The sequence below is a fragment of the Amblyomma mixtum genome, chromosome 2 (genome assembly GCF_055824585.1).
Source record: "Amblyomma mixtum isolate Tamu chromosome 2, ASM5582458v1, whole genome shotgun sequence".
NCBI lineage: Eukaryota > Metazoa > Arthropoda > Arachnida > Ixodida > Ixodidae > Amblyomma > Amblyomma mixtum.
In genome coordinates, this window is record NC_143013.1 from 229043738 (window position 1) to 229060310 (window position 16573).

The following is a 16573-nucleotide window of genomic DNA, read 5'->3' on the forward strand; positions in this document are numbered from 1 at the left end:
ATTCATTCCCCTAACCCCCGGCAGAAATCCCTTGGGAGTCGGCGCTGGTCAGTGTGAGACTGGAGACTTTTTTCATTGATCTTTCTGCTTCATGGTTGAGTAATAAGGTCTCCCAGGATTCTACATTTCTATTCGAGTCTTATAGGAAGAGCAGCTCCAGACCATGCAGAGCAGAGTTTTTCAAATTTATTTTTGCCTTGTTAGTATAGAAACTCACGGTCCTGTCTGGACAATGGACCAGTGGAAAATGTGCAGAGACCTTCAGGGCCCCATGTATGTTTGTTGCATTAATAAAGATGGGACGGTGATGAGCGTGAAATCTCTACGGCTCTAGCCAGATGTTTCATTTTCTGCATTTTGAGTGCAGGACACCAGAGGAACGCAGCGAAAAAGTGCAAATTATGGAGTGATGTCCCTCTTCCTTTGTGGTTTCATGCTTTGCAGTGCAAAGTTGCACAATCTGTTTGCCTTACTATATTCCATATTACATGAATGGCTATGAAGAAAAATCTCTCGACAGCTTGTGCCACGTAGAAAGCCGCATTCAGCAGCTGTAAACGGAATTTGCTGATATGTAGGAGCGGTTCGTGGGTTGTAAATAGTACATCGTAGTACGAGTTAGGTCATTTAGCCTTAGGATGCCATGAAGCGTATCACAGACCACTAGATGCATGAAGCTGCACCTTATTATTTCAAAAATAATGGCAACCAGGATAATGGGCTTGTAGCTCCCAAAATTAAGTCTAATTTCAACTTTAGTGCTGGCCACATAGTGTACATAGTGCTGGCCATCACTATGTACAGAAGCAGACCTTAAACATAGCATTTTTTTTCTGAATATTCTTTTATTCATGATTCATTATTGTGGACGATTTGCTTTGTGGAAGTTTTGCTTGGAAACAAAACTGTCCATAATAACAAGGCTCGACTGTAATGGAAAAATATTTTTGCACATGCCAAGTTCAGAACTTTCCGTGGCAGAGCTACAGTTCTTGTTTATTTATCCTCGAGCAGCAGTTTGAGGAGGTTGTTTTCATACCATGGGAACTGCTTCACCTTCTTGACATGATGCCATTAGGTGCGACCTGTGACAGCATAAGCATCGTTGTCACCACATACTTGGGAGGGGCCGACGTTTGACAAGAGGACCTTCTGAAGCTTATTGTCAATGAAGAACAGATGTCACAAGATGATACGAATGCTGCTGTAGATTGCGCACTGGTAGCTAGTGCGGTTGTTAATAATGGTGACCATCCGAGCCAATTTGCTGGGTTCCTAGGAGGGAACAGAGGAGGCTGCAGATGCTTTTCTTTTAGCTACAAAATAGTTAGAAAATAAATATCTCACTTGTGTTGTTTTTGCATTTCTCTGTTCTATAAAGTCTATGTTATTAGGAAAGTATTCGCAGCTCTTGTTGACTTCATTGTATTGGGCTGAGTGATATATTGGCATTGCTTTGATATCATATACGGCAGTGGTTTGCACATAGTGAGCTATTTAAGCTGTTACATTCACAACACAGTCACTTCTGTTCAATGTTGCTGTGCAGAGGCAGGTGTATGCTGAAGTCACAAGATCGTTTGCACAGCTTTAGTATTGCTACAGAGTTCTGAAACTAAGTTTAGTTTTCGACTTGTGCCTGCTGTTCCTCTAAGCTCAGATATGAGAGGTGAATGTGTGCAAGGATTTTATGGTTTATGTGTCACTAATTTGTACTGCTTGTTATGCTAGAATAACAAGCATTGTACTTGTACATAGAACTGTTTTTCATTTCAATGGCATTAGAGCTAGCCATGCATCATCATTGCTAAGATTTTCATCATTTGTGCCTTAAGTGCATCATTGCCAGAGCATATTTCTAGTTGGATTGCGTTGGCATAGTGCCTGCTTACTAGCCACATATAAGTCGTCTTATTTGCATAGCACTAGGTGCAACTAGCGGGTTAAACAATCTGTTCTCATCTTATCCATTACCTGGCCACCCCAGCACTTGGATCAAAAGAAAGCACATTGTGTCTTGCATGTATGGAATCCTGCTTCTCCCTTTACTTGGCTATAAAAGCTTGCAGAGATTGAGGCAGACACAATGAACCAATTTGCCTGACTTTCTACCTTTCATGTACGTGAATCTCATTTGTACAATAACGCAAGAAGAGAAAGATGTGTTGGTACCTAAGAATATGCATGGGAGTGTCAATAGATTTAGTTCTACCATCGGGATGCCTTTCATCTGATGCACTTCACACAAATGCAACACAGTCATTTGTATGCCTTTTCTGGGCTCATTCTGAATCAGAATTATAAATTAATGTTGTGGGTAGACTCCGATGGTTCTTGAGCCGCTGTGGTGGCTTAGTCGTTATGGTGCTCGCCAACTGACCCGAAAGACGCAGGTTCGATCCTGGCTGCTATGGTCGCATTTCAATACTACTAGAGGCTAGTATTTCGAAGTACAAGAGGGTCGATGTCGGTGCACGTTAAGGAACCCCAGGTGGTCGAAACTATCGGTAGCACTCCACTGCGATGCCCCTCTTAGCCTGAGTCACTTTGAGATGTTTAAACCCCATAAATCTTCTGAAACAGCCGGTGGTTCTTGAGTGATGTGTGTGTGTGCGCAAGGGGTAAACCTGTGCGTCACGTGGTGCAGGATCTCTGACGGAGCCCATTGTGCGGGGGTTGTGCCAAGTGCTTCGGCTGACTCTGCCTCGCTACAATGGGAGCACCTCGCGCCACCTCGTGGAGCAGTTTGTGGGCTCCCTGCTTGCGGCCCACCCGTCCAGTGCGGGATACCTCATTGCAACCGTCCTCGACGTGTCCCGCGAGCACAAGCCTCTCTTCATCACGTGAGGGTTCTCTTCTGGTGAAATCGCAACCACTGAGACGTCTTTTGACCTCAGTCAGGTTATCCTGTAGAGTATGTCCATTTGGTTCTGAAGAACATAGGGTGTTTCTATACCTGACTGGTGGTAGACGTCAAAAACCGGCTGGTTTCATGCAATCATTGACGGGGAGTAATTACTCATTGGCATCCACCTGAGCGCAGCCATACGGCTACAAAGGAAAGCTATACAGCTTTCTCAGAAACTTCGTAGTCAAAGAAAACATTGGACCAACACAATCATTGACTGGCTTATCAATGTGTGATCGCACCAATTAGTGTCGGGAATGTGGGCGTGTCACTGAATTGATTTTTTCATTCAGGGGAAATTGAGTGACTCAAGCTGCTTTTGCGCAGCGTTGGGGGTTGTTTTCAAGCTTGGCTGTGCATGACAAAAACTTAATCTGAATGAAGTTCCAGTGCTTTTTAGTGCTGTCCATGCAGGTTTGTCAATGTATTCATTCCAGTGATTGGGAATACATGTCCTATGGTGGCTGTGCCATATGTGGTACAACTCGTATGTGTGTGTGTGCTTGTTTGCAGGAAGAACCTGGCTCGCACCTGCCTCACGGCGCTCAGTTGGTCTTGCAGAGTAGCCCACCAGGTCCTGGCCACTCAGGGAGACCTCAAACCTGAGAAGATCCGGGATCTGGTCAGTAAACGACATCTGTGGGTGATCGAAGGGCACGGGAGCTGATGCTTCCGTCTCTAGTTAGGGCCACTGTCATGGCTGTTCTGGCTTCCTTCTCTTATCCATTCTGATTGTCATTGCTGCAAAACTAGTACAACCGGGAGTGAGCAGTCAGCAGCGTTAAAGGTGCACTGAAGAGGAATCTGAACTCGTCTTTTCACCGCAGGAACTCGCTCTACACGTTCTGAGCATTCTTATAAACTTGGAATTATTGCCCTGTGCGGCTGATTTTCCGAATTAAATCGAATTAACGTCCGGCTCCCGCCTTTTTTTTTTAATTCTCCTGCGTACGGTGGGCGGAGCCGACCAACACGTGGAGTGCCTTGCAGCCAGCTCCGTGGAGGCTTTGCTTTCGCTTTTGTTTTTTAGGTTTCTGTGAATAAATAGTTTCATTCGCAGATAATATAGCCGCAAAATTAGCCCGCAGAAATAAAAATACGCGCGGACTATTTGCTTCTACGGACTACTACGTATTACTCCGCCGATGGCAGAGCGGCAAGCCGCCACGGGACTGGCTGAAAGGCACTCCACGCGTTGGTCGACTCCGCCCACCGTACGAGGGAGAATTAAAAAAAAAAGTGGTAGCTGGATGTTAATTCGATTTAATTAGGAAAATCAGCCACACAGGGCAATAAATCGAAGTTTCTAAGAATGCTCGGAACATGCAGATTGAGTTTCCGCGGCAAAAAGACTAGTTCAGATTCCTCTTCAGTGCACCTTTAATGTCTTTCTGTGGTATTCAGTGATTCACTGCATTTCACTTGTGATGTGTTCAGAGCTGCAGCATGGCTGTCTCTTGTGCAGCACAAAATGCTTCAAAATGAATAGACAGCCAGTTTGCTTTGAACACTTCCAGAATTGTGTTGCATTATTCCTGAAGGCTGTGCCGGCTGTGCTTTTGTTCGTAAGGTGTCATTGGAATTTAGACAGCATTTGTGAATTGACATAGTTGTTCAGCACATTCACTACAACAAATCATCCACTTGATCATATTGTATTACTAATAATGGTCACAGTTTCACTGTCAAGTGAAGCAACAAGCCTTTTTTCTGTCGTAATGTGTGCCTATTGTTGTTTTTTTTGGTCACGTTTGTGACCATAACTGAAATTGAACTCTTGCTTTTAGTTGCTTTTGCCTAAGAGTTCTGGAATAATCTTTCCAGGGGTAAACACCGCAGTTGTGGTGGCTCTCATCAGTTGGTTTCTTGCAGACGAAATTTGACATTGATCATAGTCTGTGGCTTACAAGCCTGCAGTAGTGTTCGTGCTGCGAAAGTGACAATTATTATTTATGTTTGCCGTGACATTGATAGCTTTCATGTTTTGATTTTGCGCAAACTGTCCCATGGGCCTCCTCTTTCATGGAGGGGGGAAAAATGGCATCACACGCTTCTGCTCTTCATCTTAGCGGCTCCCTCAGCATGTCAATGCAGAACCAGTGATGGAAATTCGCTGTTCAACTTCTTTTATTTCCTTCTGTGTGTTGGGATGCTGGGTATGGCATTGATTTTGTTTTACTATGAGAGCAGTATAATAGTAAGTTTATGAATGTTCTGTGTTATTTGCTTGTGCTGATCAATCACAATGATGAGTGCTTTGCCTCTCCTTGTCTCCTTGCGGTGGTGTTACTCTCAGTGTTCTAATAACGTGTGCCACGCCCCGTTCCAGGTGGAAGCTCAGACCAATTTGCTTCTGTCTGTGTCGTCGGCATGTGATGCCACGCTCAACAAGAAGGCCAAGAGGAAAATCAACTACCTGTGGAGACAGGTAATGCAAAGGCCTCTGCTGTGCTTCTCACCAGTGCGGTCGCTGTTATTTTGGGGATTGCAAGAATCGCGATGTTTTAATGCGGTAGCTTTAAAGAGTCCACGTTCCGCAAAAATGGCGGCATGTGCCGCAAAATCTGCTCATTAGCTGAGAGAGGTCACATGACCTTGTGACATCATCGCAACCTGCCCATGGAAGAAAGAGAAGCAAGACAAAAATGGCAGGAAAATCTGGTTAGAACCAGTTCTTGGCATTGGCTACAGATGTAAATGCCAAAGTAGCAAAATGGGGACCTCTAACGGTATCGCATGCTGCTCTTAAGGCATGTTAAGTGCCCCCCCCCCAAGTTTTTTTTAATGTTTCATCTTGGGTTAGAAATGGACTTCGTTAGCTGCTGTAGTCAGCACACAGTGTCTGTTCTCAGCAGCAGCACATGTGAGATGCAAGCTTTATATAGGGTGCTTTTTCAGTGGTTCGTTGGGTGTACAGTTTTTACTTCAGTTCTTTATTCTTTGCAAGTTGATAACAATAGGGAAAAACAATGAATTTTAGTTTCAAAGCTCTTTTAAAAAACCCTTGAAAACAAGTTCTGACTGAAACCACTGAAATTCATTGAGGGAGACAACGTACGGTGCTGGGAGGCTGTTTAACACTTCCCGTCATACTCTCTTGGAGGCGAGTGTTGCTTCGTGGATAGCATGTAACGCGAACAGTGCTGTGAAAACCAAACTGGGAAGGCTGCACAGGTGGCAGAAGGAAAGAAAACAAGAGAGGAAGGAAGTTTGGCACCCCTTCAGTTTCCTCCTGATGAGCTGAACTGTGTCAGTGCAATGCGCACGTGAGAGAGAGATCTTCCATGGACTGTGGGGCCGCACGTCGCTGTGTGCAGGTCTCGACCAAGTCGTATGTGGAGGTGCTGGGCAGCCTGGAGCCCTCGTGTGCGGTGCTGCTCACGTGGTGCTTCCTCATCGCCTACCTGGACGCCCAGAAGCAGCGGGACGTCATCCACAGCCACAAGGTGGGGACCCCGTTCTTCGCTTTCTTTTAGCACTACAGTCAAAACTCGATTTAACGAAAATCCCGATGTAACGAAGGTATCCTAATTCCCCCTCAGACGCCCATAGGGTTCAATGCTTTGACTAGCCGCTGCAGTGGCTCAGTGGCTATGGTGCTCGGCTGCTGGCCCGAAAGACGCGGGTTCGATCCCGGTCGCGGCGGCTCAATTTCTTTGGAGAAGAAATTCGAGGCCCGTGTACTGTGCGATGTCAGTGCACGTTAAAGAACCCCAGGTGGTCGAAATTTCCGGAGCCCTCCACTACGGCGTCTCTCATAGCCTTAGTCGCTTTGGGACGTTAAACCCCATAACCCAAACCAAACCAAACCAATGCTTTGACTAACCCGAAATAACGAAACCCATTCCGTGATCTGTCCCGATTTAACGAACCTTTTTTCGAGAAATGAAGGTGAAAAAGTGTTAATTTTTGGTCTGTTTTGTAGACAGCACCCCAAAATTTATTGATTGCGAGTCAGCAGTAACAGCGCGGAGCATCTTCGCCAGCCGTTTTTTTCAAACTGCGCGGCGCAAAACGAGTTTTAATTTTGAGTCGAGCTCACGAGATGGCGCCAGCAGTAAAAAAGTTTCGTGCCACATTTCATAGATGGCGCTGTTGCAGTTCGCGTGTTTTTTTTTGTGTGTGTTTGTGTGTTGTGCTCTGTGTTCACTCTTGTGCGGATATTTCCCCGTGCCTTTGAACGCACGTCTTTGTCAAGCTCAGCTTGTTAGGCCTCCATCAGTCTAGCCTTGCTATCATGAACACGGACGTGGTGTGTGCGAGCAAGCGCGCCGCTAACCCTCCTGACTAGCAGATGGAGCCCTGCAAGAAACGAAAAAGGCTTACCCTGGACGAGAAAGCGGACATAACTGAAACTGCCGAAGCTGGTCCGGACTGCGCGAGCGCCGTGCACGAGGATGAAGATGCCTGGGAACACCTTCGCTCAGTGGATGAAGTGCCCACAGGCATAAGTTTCTCAGACTACGTGAACGCCGACGCAAACACAGTCACAGCGGAAGTTTTGACTGATGCCGATATGTTGCGGCTTGTAGGAAGCGTGGAGGGAGTGATGGCTGAAGACGCTGCCGACGACCCTGCAGGTGCCGAAGCTCCCGTGCCGACACCAGGTCAGGTGATGGATGCTCTCGATCTGCTGCGACATTTTGCCGGCGCACACGAGGGGACGGAAGACGCGCTGGACGCACTTCAGACCTACGAGAAATTGGTGCGGCCGTCACTCACAAAGCGCACGCAGGCAAAGATCACCGACTTCTTTGGCGGAAAATAAATTTGTAGTCCCCTCGGGCCTTTTATGTTGAGTAAGAATTTTTGTTGTTTCTTTTCATACGTGCTAGCGGCGCCAGTCGTTTCCGCAGTCCGCAGTTTCATTTTGGAAGCATTTACGCTTCACAAATACGATGCTGCGGTAGCTTTCTGGATGCCGCCATACCATATAATCGAATGTACCGAATTATGTGCCCAATTTCTATTTAACGAAATAATTCACGGCTCCCCTCAACTTCGTTAAATCGAGTTTTAACTGTATTGTATTGCGGCTTCAAAATTGAGAGGACAGCTGGGTTGCTCCGATACTTGCTTTTTTTTTTTGGCCGGAGCAAAAACGTGGAACATAGGTGTGCGCTCGCTGTGGCAGGTATAGGTAACTGCATCGTGTTTTGTGTATTACCAACATAGCTAGCTTTCTAGGGATTCATAAGAACTCTAGGCTGTAACTTTATTTCATGATTTCCTTTAAATCTCTGTGCACTGAAGACGGATGTTTTTTTTTTCTGTAAAGCTTTGAGTTCCAGCTACGTACTACTTTTGTCACTGCTCGTAATTAATTGTTTTGGACTACGTCTTTTTTGGCGCATTTTTGCAGGTCACTTTTTTCTCTCCGTCTCTCTGTTTTCTTTACTTTCCGCTGATGAGAAACATGTCAACAAAATGCAATTTTATTGGGAGTAGTCCTGATTCAGCAGGTTGCTGTTAAGTGTCACATGAGAACAGTTTCCACCTAGGGCATGAAATGCGAATGAAAATGTTTGGGCAGCAGAACATTGCTTGAGTGTTGGTCATTGTGTTTGTAGGCAAAGTTTCTGGAGGTGTTCAAGACGGTTGTCCTGATGAGCAAGACTCCACCGCCAACCCATGTCCTTGTAAGTGAGCACTGCACATATGTTTGAGAACATGTTCCAGCGATATAGTTGATGCATTAGTGACTCAGAAAGCAGGCTATGTGCTGCTTTATAGTGCAGACTGTGGTAAAAGGCTTAACAGTCAGTGTCTAGACATCATTGGAAATAGGCCAGCTGGCAGGCAGTTGCATCCTTGGAGCTGGGAGGATCTGTATTTATTTCTGAGATGTTGCCATGCATTGGGGACAGAGAGGTTAGCTGATCCTGGTCATCTAGAAATTGCATAAAACCAGGCTTTACCTTGCCTCTCTTTTCCTCCCCCTTAGCCAGGCTCACGGAAAAAAAAAGAGCAGTTTGCAGCGTTTTGTATAAAGTTTGCTCGATTTCATTGCTCGATTTCATTGAAACTTGTGCGGCTAGGTTACATCACTGCTGGGACCGCCTCTGCCAAATTTCATTATTTGAGATAAGTATAAGCACGTTATGCAACCTATATGACAAGGATGACTGTGCTTGTTTACGAAAACTATTGTTCAGAAAATAAGGGTAATTCTTTTTCATTTTTTGTTATGTGGCCTTGGGAATGTCCAGAGCACACAACTGTGAAATTATTTTGCTTAGTCTTGATATATTTTAAAAGAATGCTACCATATAAAGAATTGCATAAATTTTTCATTTTGCACCATCTTTTTATTGTGAAAAAAAAAAAAATGGAATAAATAGACAAACTGAGTGCACAGTTGGGTTCTTCACAAAATTTAGCCTCAGAAAGCCTGCTACAATACTAACGTTGTCAAGTAATAGTGGCACGATAGTTTTGTTAAGCTGACAGTTTACTGAAAGAACAGGAAAGGAGACAGATGGACTCACAAGATTGAAAATCACCCCACTTTATTTTCAGCGCTTCATTTCAAGGAGACCCCCCCAGCCAGATAATGAAATGTGGCAGAGAAGGTCCCAGCAGGGTTATAAACGAGCCCCGCAAGTTTCAGTGACATTGAGCAGGTGGCTCACAAATTCACTGTGTGTGAATCACTGTTTTTGGAAGTAACAGCCCAGCAGATCGTGAGACATAGCTTACCACAGTGAGTTTGGTACACAACTGCATTTTATAAACCAAAGTAAGCAATCTGACAGTACCTTTAGTCCCCGTAGTTCATGCACAAATCACTGCTCTGTTGTTGGCACAGAGGAGAATATTTTTTGTCATTACTGCCGTAGTTGCTGCTGCAGTTTTCTCTCTTAGTCAACTGGCCCTCATTGCTGCCAGGGGTACAAACTCAGGATCTATCTTCCCTATCCCTATCTTCTATATGTCCCTATGTCCCTAGCTTCTATTATGCTTAGCCAACCGGCCCTCATTGCTGCCAGGGATACAAACTCAGGATCCATCTTCCCTAGCCCTATCTTCTATTATGTCCCTATGTCCCTATCTTTTATGCTTAGCCAACTGGCCCTCATTGCTACCAGGGATACAAACTCGGGATCCATCTTCCCTATCTTCTATTATGTCCCTATGTCCCTATCTTCTATGCTTAGCCAACTGGCCCTCATTGCTGCCAGGGGTACAAACTCGGGATCTATCTTCCCTATCTTCTGAGTGTCCCCCGTGGTGCGTCGCCCTGTGCAGGAGCACTCGCGGTGCCTGCTGAGGCATGCCACCCACGAGGACTTCAAGGAGCAGCTGGTGCCTGCCCTGCAGAAGGCCATGCTGCGCAACCCCGAGATCATCATGGAGAGTGAGTGGTCTGTCTCGGCGCTCTGGTGCCGTACCCTCTGGCCCCCCAAGCAGCGGTGTGCCAAGCTGGTGGATTTGGGCTCACTACCACAACGTGTCGATGGGGACGAAGTCCTAGGAATGAGGGGGCACTGCATTTTGCAGTTTGTGTCATTGCATCACTTGTGCTACCAGCGCATGGCACTTCACTTTAGGGCCACTCTGCTCCAACTTGATGATTACCCAAGATGTGGACACAATAAAAAGCAGGGATCTGGTTAACAAACGGCCGAATTAAGCACATGCAGAGGATGAACTCATTGCAAAAGACTTTGATAGTGCCCAAGATATTGGTCTGTTGTAGTAGAAGTCTTCAGAACTGAAACAGTATTACAACAGACTGTTTGTAACCACAGCTGAGCCTGTTACCAGTGTGATCATCAAGACATATGTTGTTGCGCACAAGAACTGATTTATTGCACACAGGCAGCATATTATGGTCTGTGTTCTCTGAGATGTGGTTTAAGATCAACACTTGCCTAGATTGACCGTAATTCAGGGTGTTGTCCTTAACCTAGTGACTCGCCCATCCACCGAGCCAGGCTGTCTGTTGCTTCTTCGTCCGGTAGGTGACAGAGCCTGTTTGATCAGTTTAGCTTGCCTCAATGCCTGTGCCTCCATTCACCTTCTCGGCTCTCCTCCTTTATACTTGATACAAACAGCATCTTTTCCATTAATTACAGACAATCCGAGCAAATGCCAATGTTAAACTACAAAGTGCATTGACCCTAATCTTTGTGTGCAATGCTTGCACCCAGTTCCACAGAGGAATTAATGCAAGCCTCTATACAGTTCTGGCAACACCAGCCCTGTATGGAGAGCATATACTGTGAAACCTTGTTATAGCGAACAGGTAAAAAATCGTAAAATAGTTTGATGTAGCCGAAACTCATAATATAAAATTTTGCCTTAAATGCATGCAGTAGTGGCAAAATTCAGTCAGTGAAGGGGCGGCAATTCAAGCGATCCTTACTAGAGAAATGGAGAGACGTTTTCCCATTTCTCAGGAGTGTTTCGAAGGCACTTGCGGCTATTCTGGAGACTGCCAAAAAAAAAAAAACAAGCGCGTTAGGTTGGCTTTTCTGCACAGCAGTGCAAGCGCAGGTCTAGCGCCAGTTACGGTGGTTTTCCCACATCACAGCTGTGTCTCGTGGAAAGTGGTAAACTAGAGCGAAAGCTATTGTCTATTTCATCACCTCCGCGACAGCCAACATGAGCTAAGGGTTGTTACTGCAAGCTTACAATCACCTGCGCTGCTGCTTCCAGGGTGCTGTCAATGGATACCAGAGGCTTGAACGCGTGCTGACTGCCATACTCTAACCCTACACGGCACTGATGGCGAGTGCAAGATAAAAGCGCAAACCTTGGCGCTAACGCTTGCCGCCTGCCTTCCAAAGGGGCACCGTTTGGTGTGGGGAGTACGATATATATCCGTTTCATGGCCAACCACGCTCGGTTTATAAAGTATAAATTTCATGTGTTTCTCAAAAATATCTATGAAGAGTTCGATATAGCCAAAATTCATAATATCCATGTTCATTATATAAAGGCTTTAGTACCGCATCACTGTGCATGGCATTAATGTAGTGGCTTTTACTCGTGTTTTTGGAAAAGTGAGCCAGGAAAAGCTGTCCCTGTGGGCGTTGCCCTTTTAAAATGAAAGAAGTAGTAGTACAGCCATTACACCAGCGCATTTGGTATATATGTACCTCAGATAGCGCTAGAGTTGTTACTTTGTTCTGAAGAGGTTAAGTAGGGTTTTAGTTCCGAGCATTTTCTGATTGATGTGTGCGAGTCACTGTGTGGCCTGTGGTAATGTTGTAGGGCCACTCACAAATTAGTGCTGTGAGATCCATGGATGCAGATCTGGCTTTGCTTTTTGTATCAAGCGAGAATGGCCCTGCAAACATTGCTTTTCTTGTTAAGGCAAATCATAGAGGACCTTGTATTGTGACACAGCAGTTTGCTATTGCATCTCGCTATGCTACTTGAATTTAACTTGTTGTTACTGCATGTAACGTTTTGGTGACAGTGGTAAACTTCTTTAGCAGAGGCTGTAAGCTGCACATTCGACCAGACACCAACCAAGCACGATCACTTGGAAATCATGTGTATATTTGCCCTATGTATATGTGTTGCAGGTGTGGCCCACGTGCTTCAGGGAGTCTCGCTGGAGCTGAGTCCCTACCTGGCCGACCTGGGCAAAAGCCTAGCACGTGAGTAGTCCTCATTCTTCACGTAACCAGAGAGCATTTTGTGTTTGTACTATGCAGCATGCCTTTGCGTGAGAGAAATATATTTTGACTGAATGCAATGTTCCAGCTTTGGAACCAGATTGCTTTGGCCTGCCTGAAAACCTTTTTCAAATGCAGCAGTAAGGCAGCGGGCGCTTTTGCCTTAATTAAAGGTTGTTTCTTGAAGTCATTGTACAAATAAGAAGCTGCAGTTAGGATGGGTGCATTACTGATGGTAGAGGAAAAATTAAAAAATTCAATTTTGTTATGTTGAGTAGACAGGGCCACTCACTGAAGTGTGACATGCCGTAAGTCTACCCTATTTTGGCTGTAGTGATTTTGTGCTGCTGGCTGGCTGTGCAGGCATGCAAAGAGTGTAGGACTGAAAAGTTGCCACCTTACTGTCTCCTACTTCCATGTTGTTTCTTTATTCCAGTTGTGTCAACTCTTCCAGTGGCCATGCCAGATCAAGGCTGGCATACCGTATTTACTCGCATAATGATCGCAACCCCAAATTTTGTTGGCAAAATTCACTTTTTTTTATTCCCCGCGTAATGATCGCACTCCGAACTTGCCACGGCAATTTGCCGACGATGTCGAATCTAGCCGACGACGATCGTACTTGCTATCTGTCTGACAGATGGCACGTGCAGATTACCGTCTGGCTCTGTCAGTATTGCAGCGGCAGCCGCCTGTTGGTTGACCTGCGGTCACACGGGCAGTCTAACTGCGGTTATGCTTAACCGCGGACACCAAACTTAACTGCGGTTATCTCGAATCTCGGTTCGCCGTTGTCGCAAGTCTCGTCACCGTTCCGGGTTGCGGTGCAACGAACGAAGTGACGCGGTGATCCGGTTAAAATTCATTGCTTTCGTAAATAATAAGCCCTGGGATACAGGAACGTCAAAAATGAATCCCCTTTGAGGATCGCGGGCCTGTACCGAGTTGCTGGAAGGAGTAGTAACTGCGATACAAGCTAGTTTTACGTTCACAGCCGCGTAGCCGCTGCCGCCGTTGCAGCGCGAGTGACCCGATCTGCTTGGCCAACTCCGCTGCGAAGGCGTCGCTGCAATCGATCGTATATATTTCTTTTAATATGAAACAATGAGGTTGTCAGTAAGGCAGCGCCATAAGTAGAACGTTCATTATAGCGCTGGTCAATTCAAAAGCGCCGTCCACTGTGGCTTCGATATGAAACAAGTTAGGCCTAGCGACGACTATAGGGAGTACAGAGCGCCGTCGTCCGCCGCGCTCGCGGGCGGCACTATTGAGGTAAGCGCGCGCAATCCAGTGCTCCGAGCGTTGCGAACGTGTCACCTAAGTTCGTCAACGATGTGGCAGGGACCGGACATTTTTCGGCGTAACGGCGGTAAAATGCGTAGCTTGAGCGCCGCGGGACGTTGCTGTTGTACGCTGTTGCCGCGCTATCGGACGAGATCAAAGGCCGCATAAAAGCGCCGTCGCGCAGCACTATACACACTGCCTATTTTGATGCGTTGCTCTTTGAACGTGCGGAGAAAGTACGTTCTTGAAGTGGGCCAGCTCTTGCGCTTTTCGCACTCTACCTTCCCGGTTCACGACGTAAGCAGGGATTGCCGAGATTGCCGAGATCGGTTCGAGATAACCGCGTCTAGCGCGCCCGTGTGATAAGGGTTGTCTGCTTGCGACTTGTTCGCGTTTTCGGTGCTCAAAAATTTTTTTTTAAAAATTTACCCCGCGTAATGATCGCACCCCTAAATTTGCGGCAATTTTTGGGAAAAAAAAGTGCGATCATTATGCGAGTAAATACGGTAGTCGTTGCTGATTGGGTGTTTTTCTTCCCCCCCTCCCCCCCAGAGAACCTGATAGCCAAGGACGAGTCCTGTCGCCAGGGTGCGGTGGTGGCCCTGCGGAACCTGGCCCATCAGTGTGGGTCCCAGGAGGCCCTCGAGGCACTCATCAAGCACCTGGTGGGCGTCCTCAACGGTGAGCAGGGGTTTCTTCTGCGTCCCTGTGTGTGAGATGCACGTGCGTGCTTTTCTGTGTGGCCATGTGGACACGTGCATAATCCTCGGCGCGCCGTGCAGCTCACTGTGCTGTGACATCATCACTTCCCAGCTGCACTAAAACCTCGTTGATACATTCTCTGGTCATACGCTCAGAATCACAGGGAATAAAAATGTCCCATGGAGTCCCTGTATTTAATATGTTCCTGGAGAACACAATTTCCCAGCTACTACTTTCAAAATTTTAACAAAATCTGGTCCTAAAGTGCGTTTAGTAACCAAATGCTCATGTGCAAGCATATGAGTGGGCCGAATCTAAGGGTGCACGACATGAATCTGAAATGCAGCTGCAGTCGCCTGCTATGGTGGCTTCTCTGCAGTTCCTCTTTGGAAAGGGGCAAAGCATAAAAAAAAAGTTGAGGGTTCACATATGAGCGGGCTGTTCCCGCGAGGACACAACACGAAAAGGAGAATCGCAGTGGCTTCCTCAGAGTGCTTAGGACAAGGGCGTGGTTACATACGAGTGGGCCGTGTCTGGCGAATGCAGCATAAAAACTCCGCATAATAGGGGATATTCAAAATTCCGCAAGTGCGCTTTCCCGCATAACAATGTTGCCCCTAACAAGATGGCCGACTTCGCTATAAAGGAACTACACGGGCTTCAGGACAGGCGCTAAAGGTGTGGATAGAATCTAAGAAACGTATTTTGGAAGAATCAAACAAAAAACCAGTCTTTCTTGCTTTGTTTCAGCTGGAAACGCATGGTCCGCCATCTTGTTGGGGGCAACATTGTTATGCGGGAAAGCGCACTTGCGGAATTTTGAATATCCCCTATTCAGTGGCTTCTACGCATTGCATTGGCGCAAGCTGGCGAAGCATCTGTAAACGAGGACGACAGGCTGCTAAATTTGTTATTGCCCTAAATGGACCAGGTGTGTTTCAAAATTTTCTCCCGCCAAGGACAACACAAGTGCGAACTGAATTCTGACAGTACTGGAAAAGGAGCTGCTCAGACCTTATGCCTAGGAGTGCTAATCAAGATCTTGATGAGGTGAAAATCTCTATAAATGTCTTTGCAATAGTCACATTTTTCAATATTGGGCAGTTTGGATCATTTCCCAAATAATAAATTTTTTTCCTCATATAGTATTTCTTCTAACAATGTACCAACGGGCTATGAACCTCATTGATACATTCCACTGATACCTTCTTTGCTTTCTCTCGAAGTGGAGAGCAGCCTGATAACCTCTCCACCCTTTTCTGTCATTTTGAGCCTTGTCTCTCTCTTTATCCTAAAGCAGTTTCATCTTTTTGGCTGTGTCTCGGTACTACTATGAACACTGATATAATAAATCTGTCGCTAAATGGGCGCAGCATTGCAATGTAAACTCCTTTCTTTTGCTTCCATGCGTCAGAGCACTCTGTCAGGTGTAGTCGCAGCTCTTGTGGAAAGGAAAACTTGATTTTCCTTGCCGTTGCTGTCTGTCACTGTTTCATTTGATTTTGATTCAAGCTGAAATTTTGCCTTTCACAGTCCTGGTCATGAGAATTCTGGCTGGGAGAGGTAAAACCTTCTGGTGCTGATGTATTGGAGCCTGTGGATGCAAATCGATAAAGAGCAGGGGTGTGGAATAAACTTGAGAGAATTGACACTGTGTTATGCCTGAAGCGTAAATTTGAGCCCAAAATTCAAATCAGATACAGTGAAACCTCGTTACAACGGACACTCAAGGGACCCGAGAAAGATGTCTCTGATAACCAAGGTCTCTTGTAACCAAAAATTCTAAAAACACTGAGGAGTTGTACTAGATAAGTTCATCCGCGTTGAATACGTCGTAGGGGCTTTAACTGTGAAGTATCTGAAGAGGAAGTTCACGATCTCTCAATGAGGACACGCAATCTGTGATATGGCAATTTCGGTGCAGTGAGACAGTAATTGCAGCTGTGTGATGTGTGACATGAATTGAGGCAAGGGAATGAAAAGTGCAGCGCATACGAGTTGGTGCGATGTCGACCGCATTGCGTGAGTGTATCTGGGTTGTGTCTCTTCT

At 46.1% G+C, this 16573-nt stretch overlaps 1 protein-coding gene across 1 annotated transcript in view; it reads left to right on the forward strand.

The window, feature by feature from the left end:
- l(3)80Fj (lethal (3) 80Fj) overlaps window positions 1-16573 on the forward strand; it is a 117160-nt gene that overhangs the window by 1826 nt on the left and 98761 nt on the right. The window contains exons 3-10 of the mRNA XM_089573274.1: window positions 2648-2843; window positions 3422-3530; window positions 5238-5336; window positions 6226-6354; window positions 8479-8547; window positions 10157-10265; window positions 12445-12519; window positions 14374-14502. Coding sequence (XP_089429400.1) covers window positions 2648-2843; window positions 3422-3530; window positions 5238-5336; window positions 6226-6354; window positions 8479-8547; window positions 10157-10265; window positions 12445-12519; window positions 14374-14502 — 915 coding nt within the window. The remainder of the gene's footprint in view (window positions 1-2647; window positions 2844-3421; window positions 3531-5237; window positions 5337-6225; window positions 6355-8478; window positions 8548-10156; window positions 10266-12444; window positions 12520-14373; window positions 14503-16573) is intronic.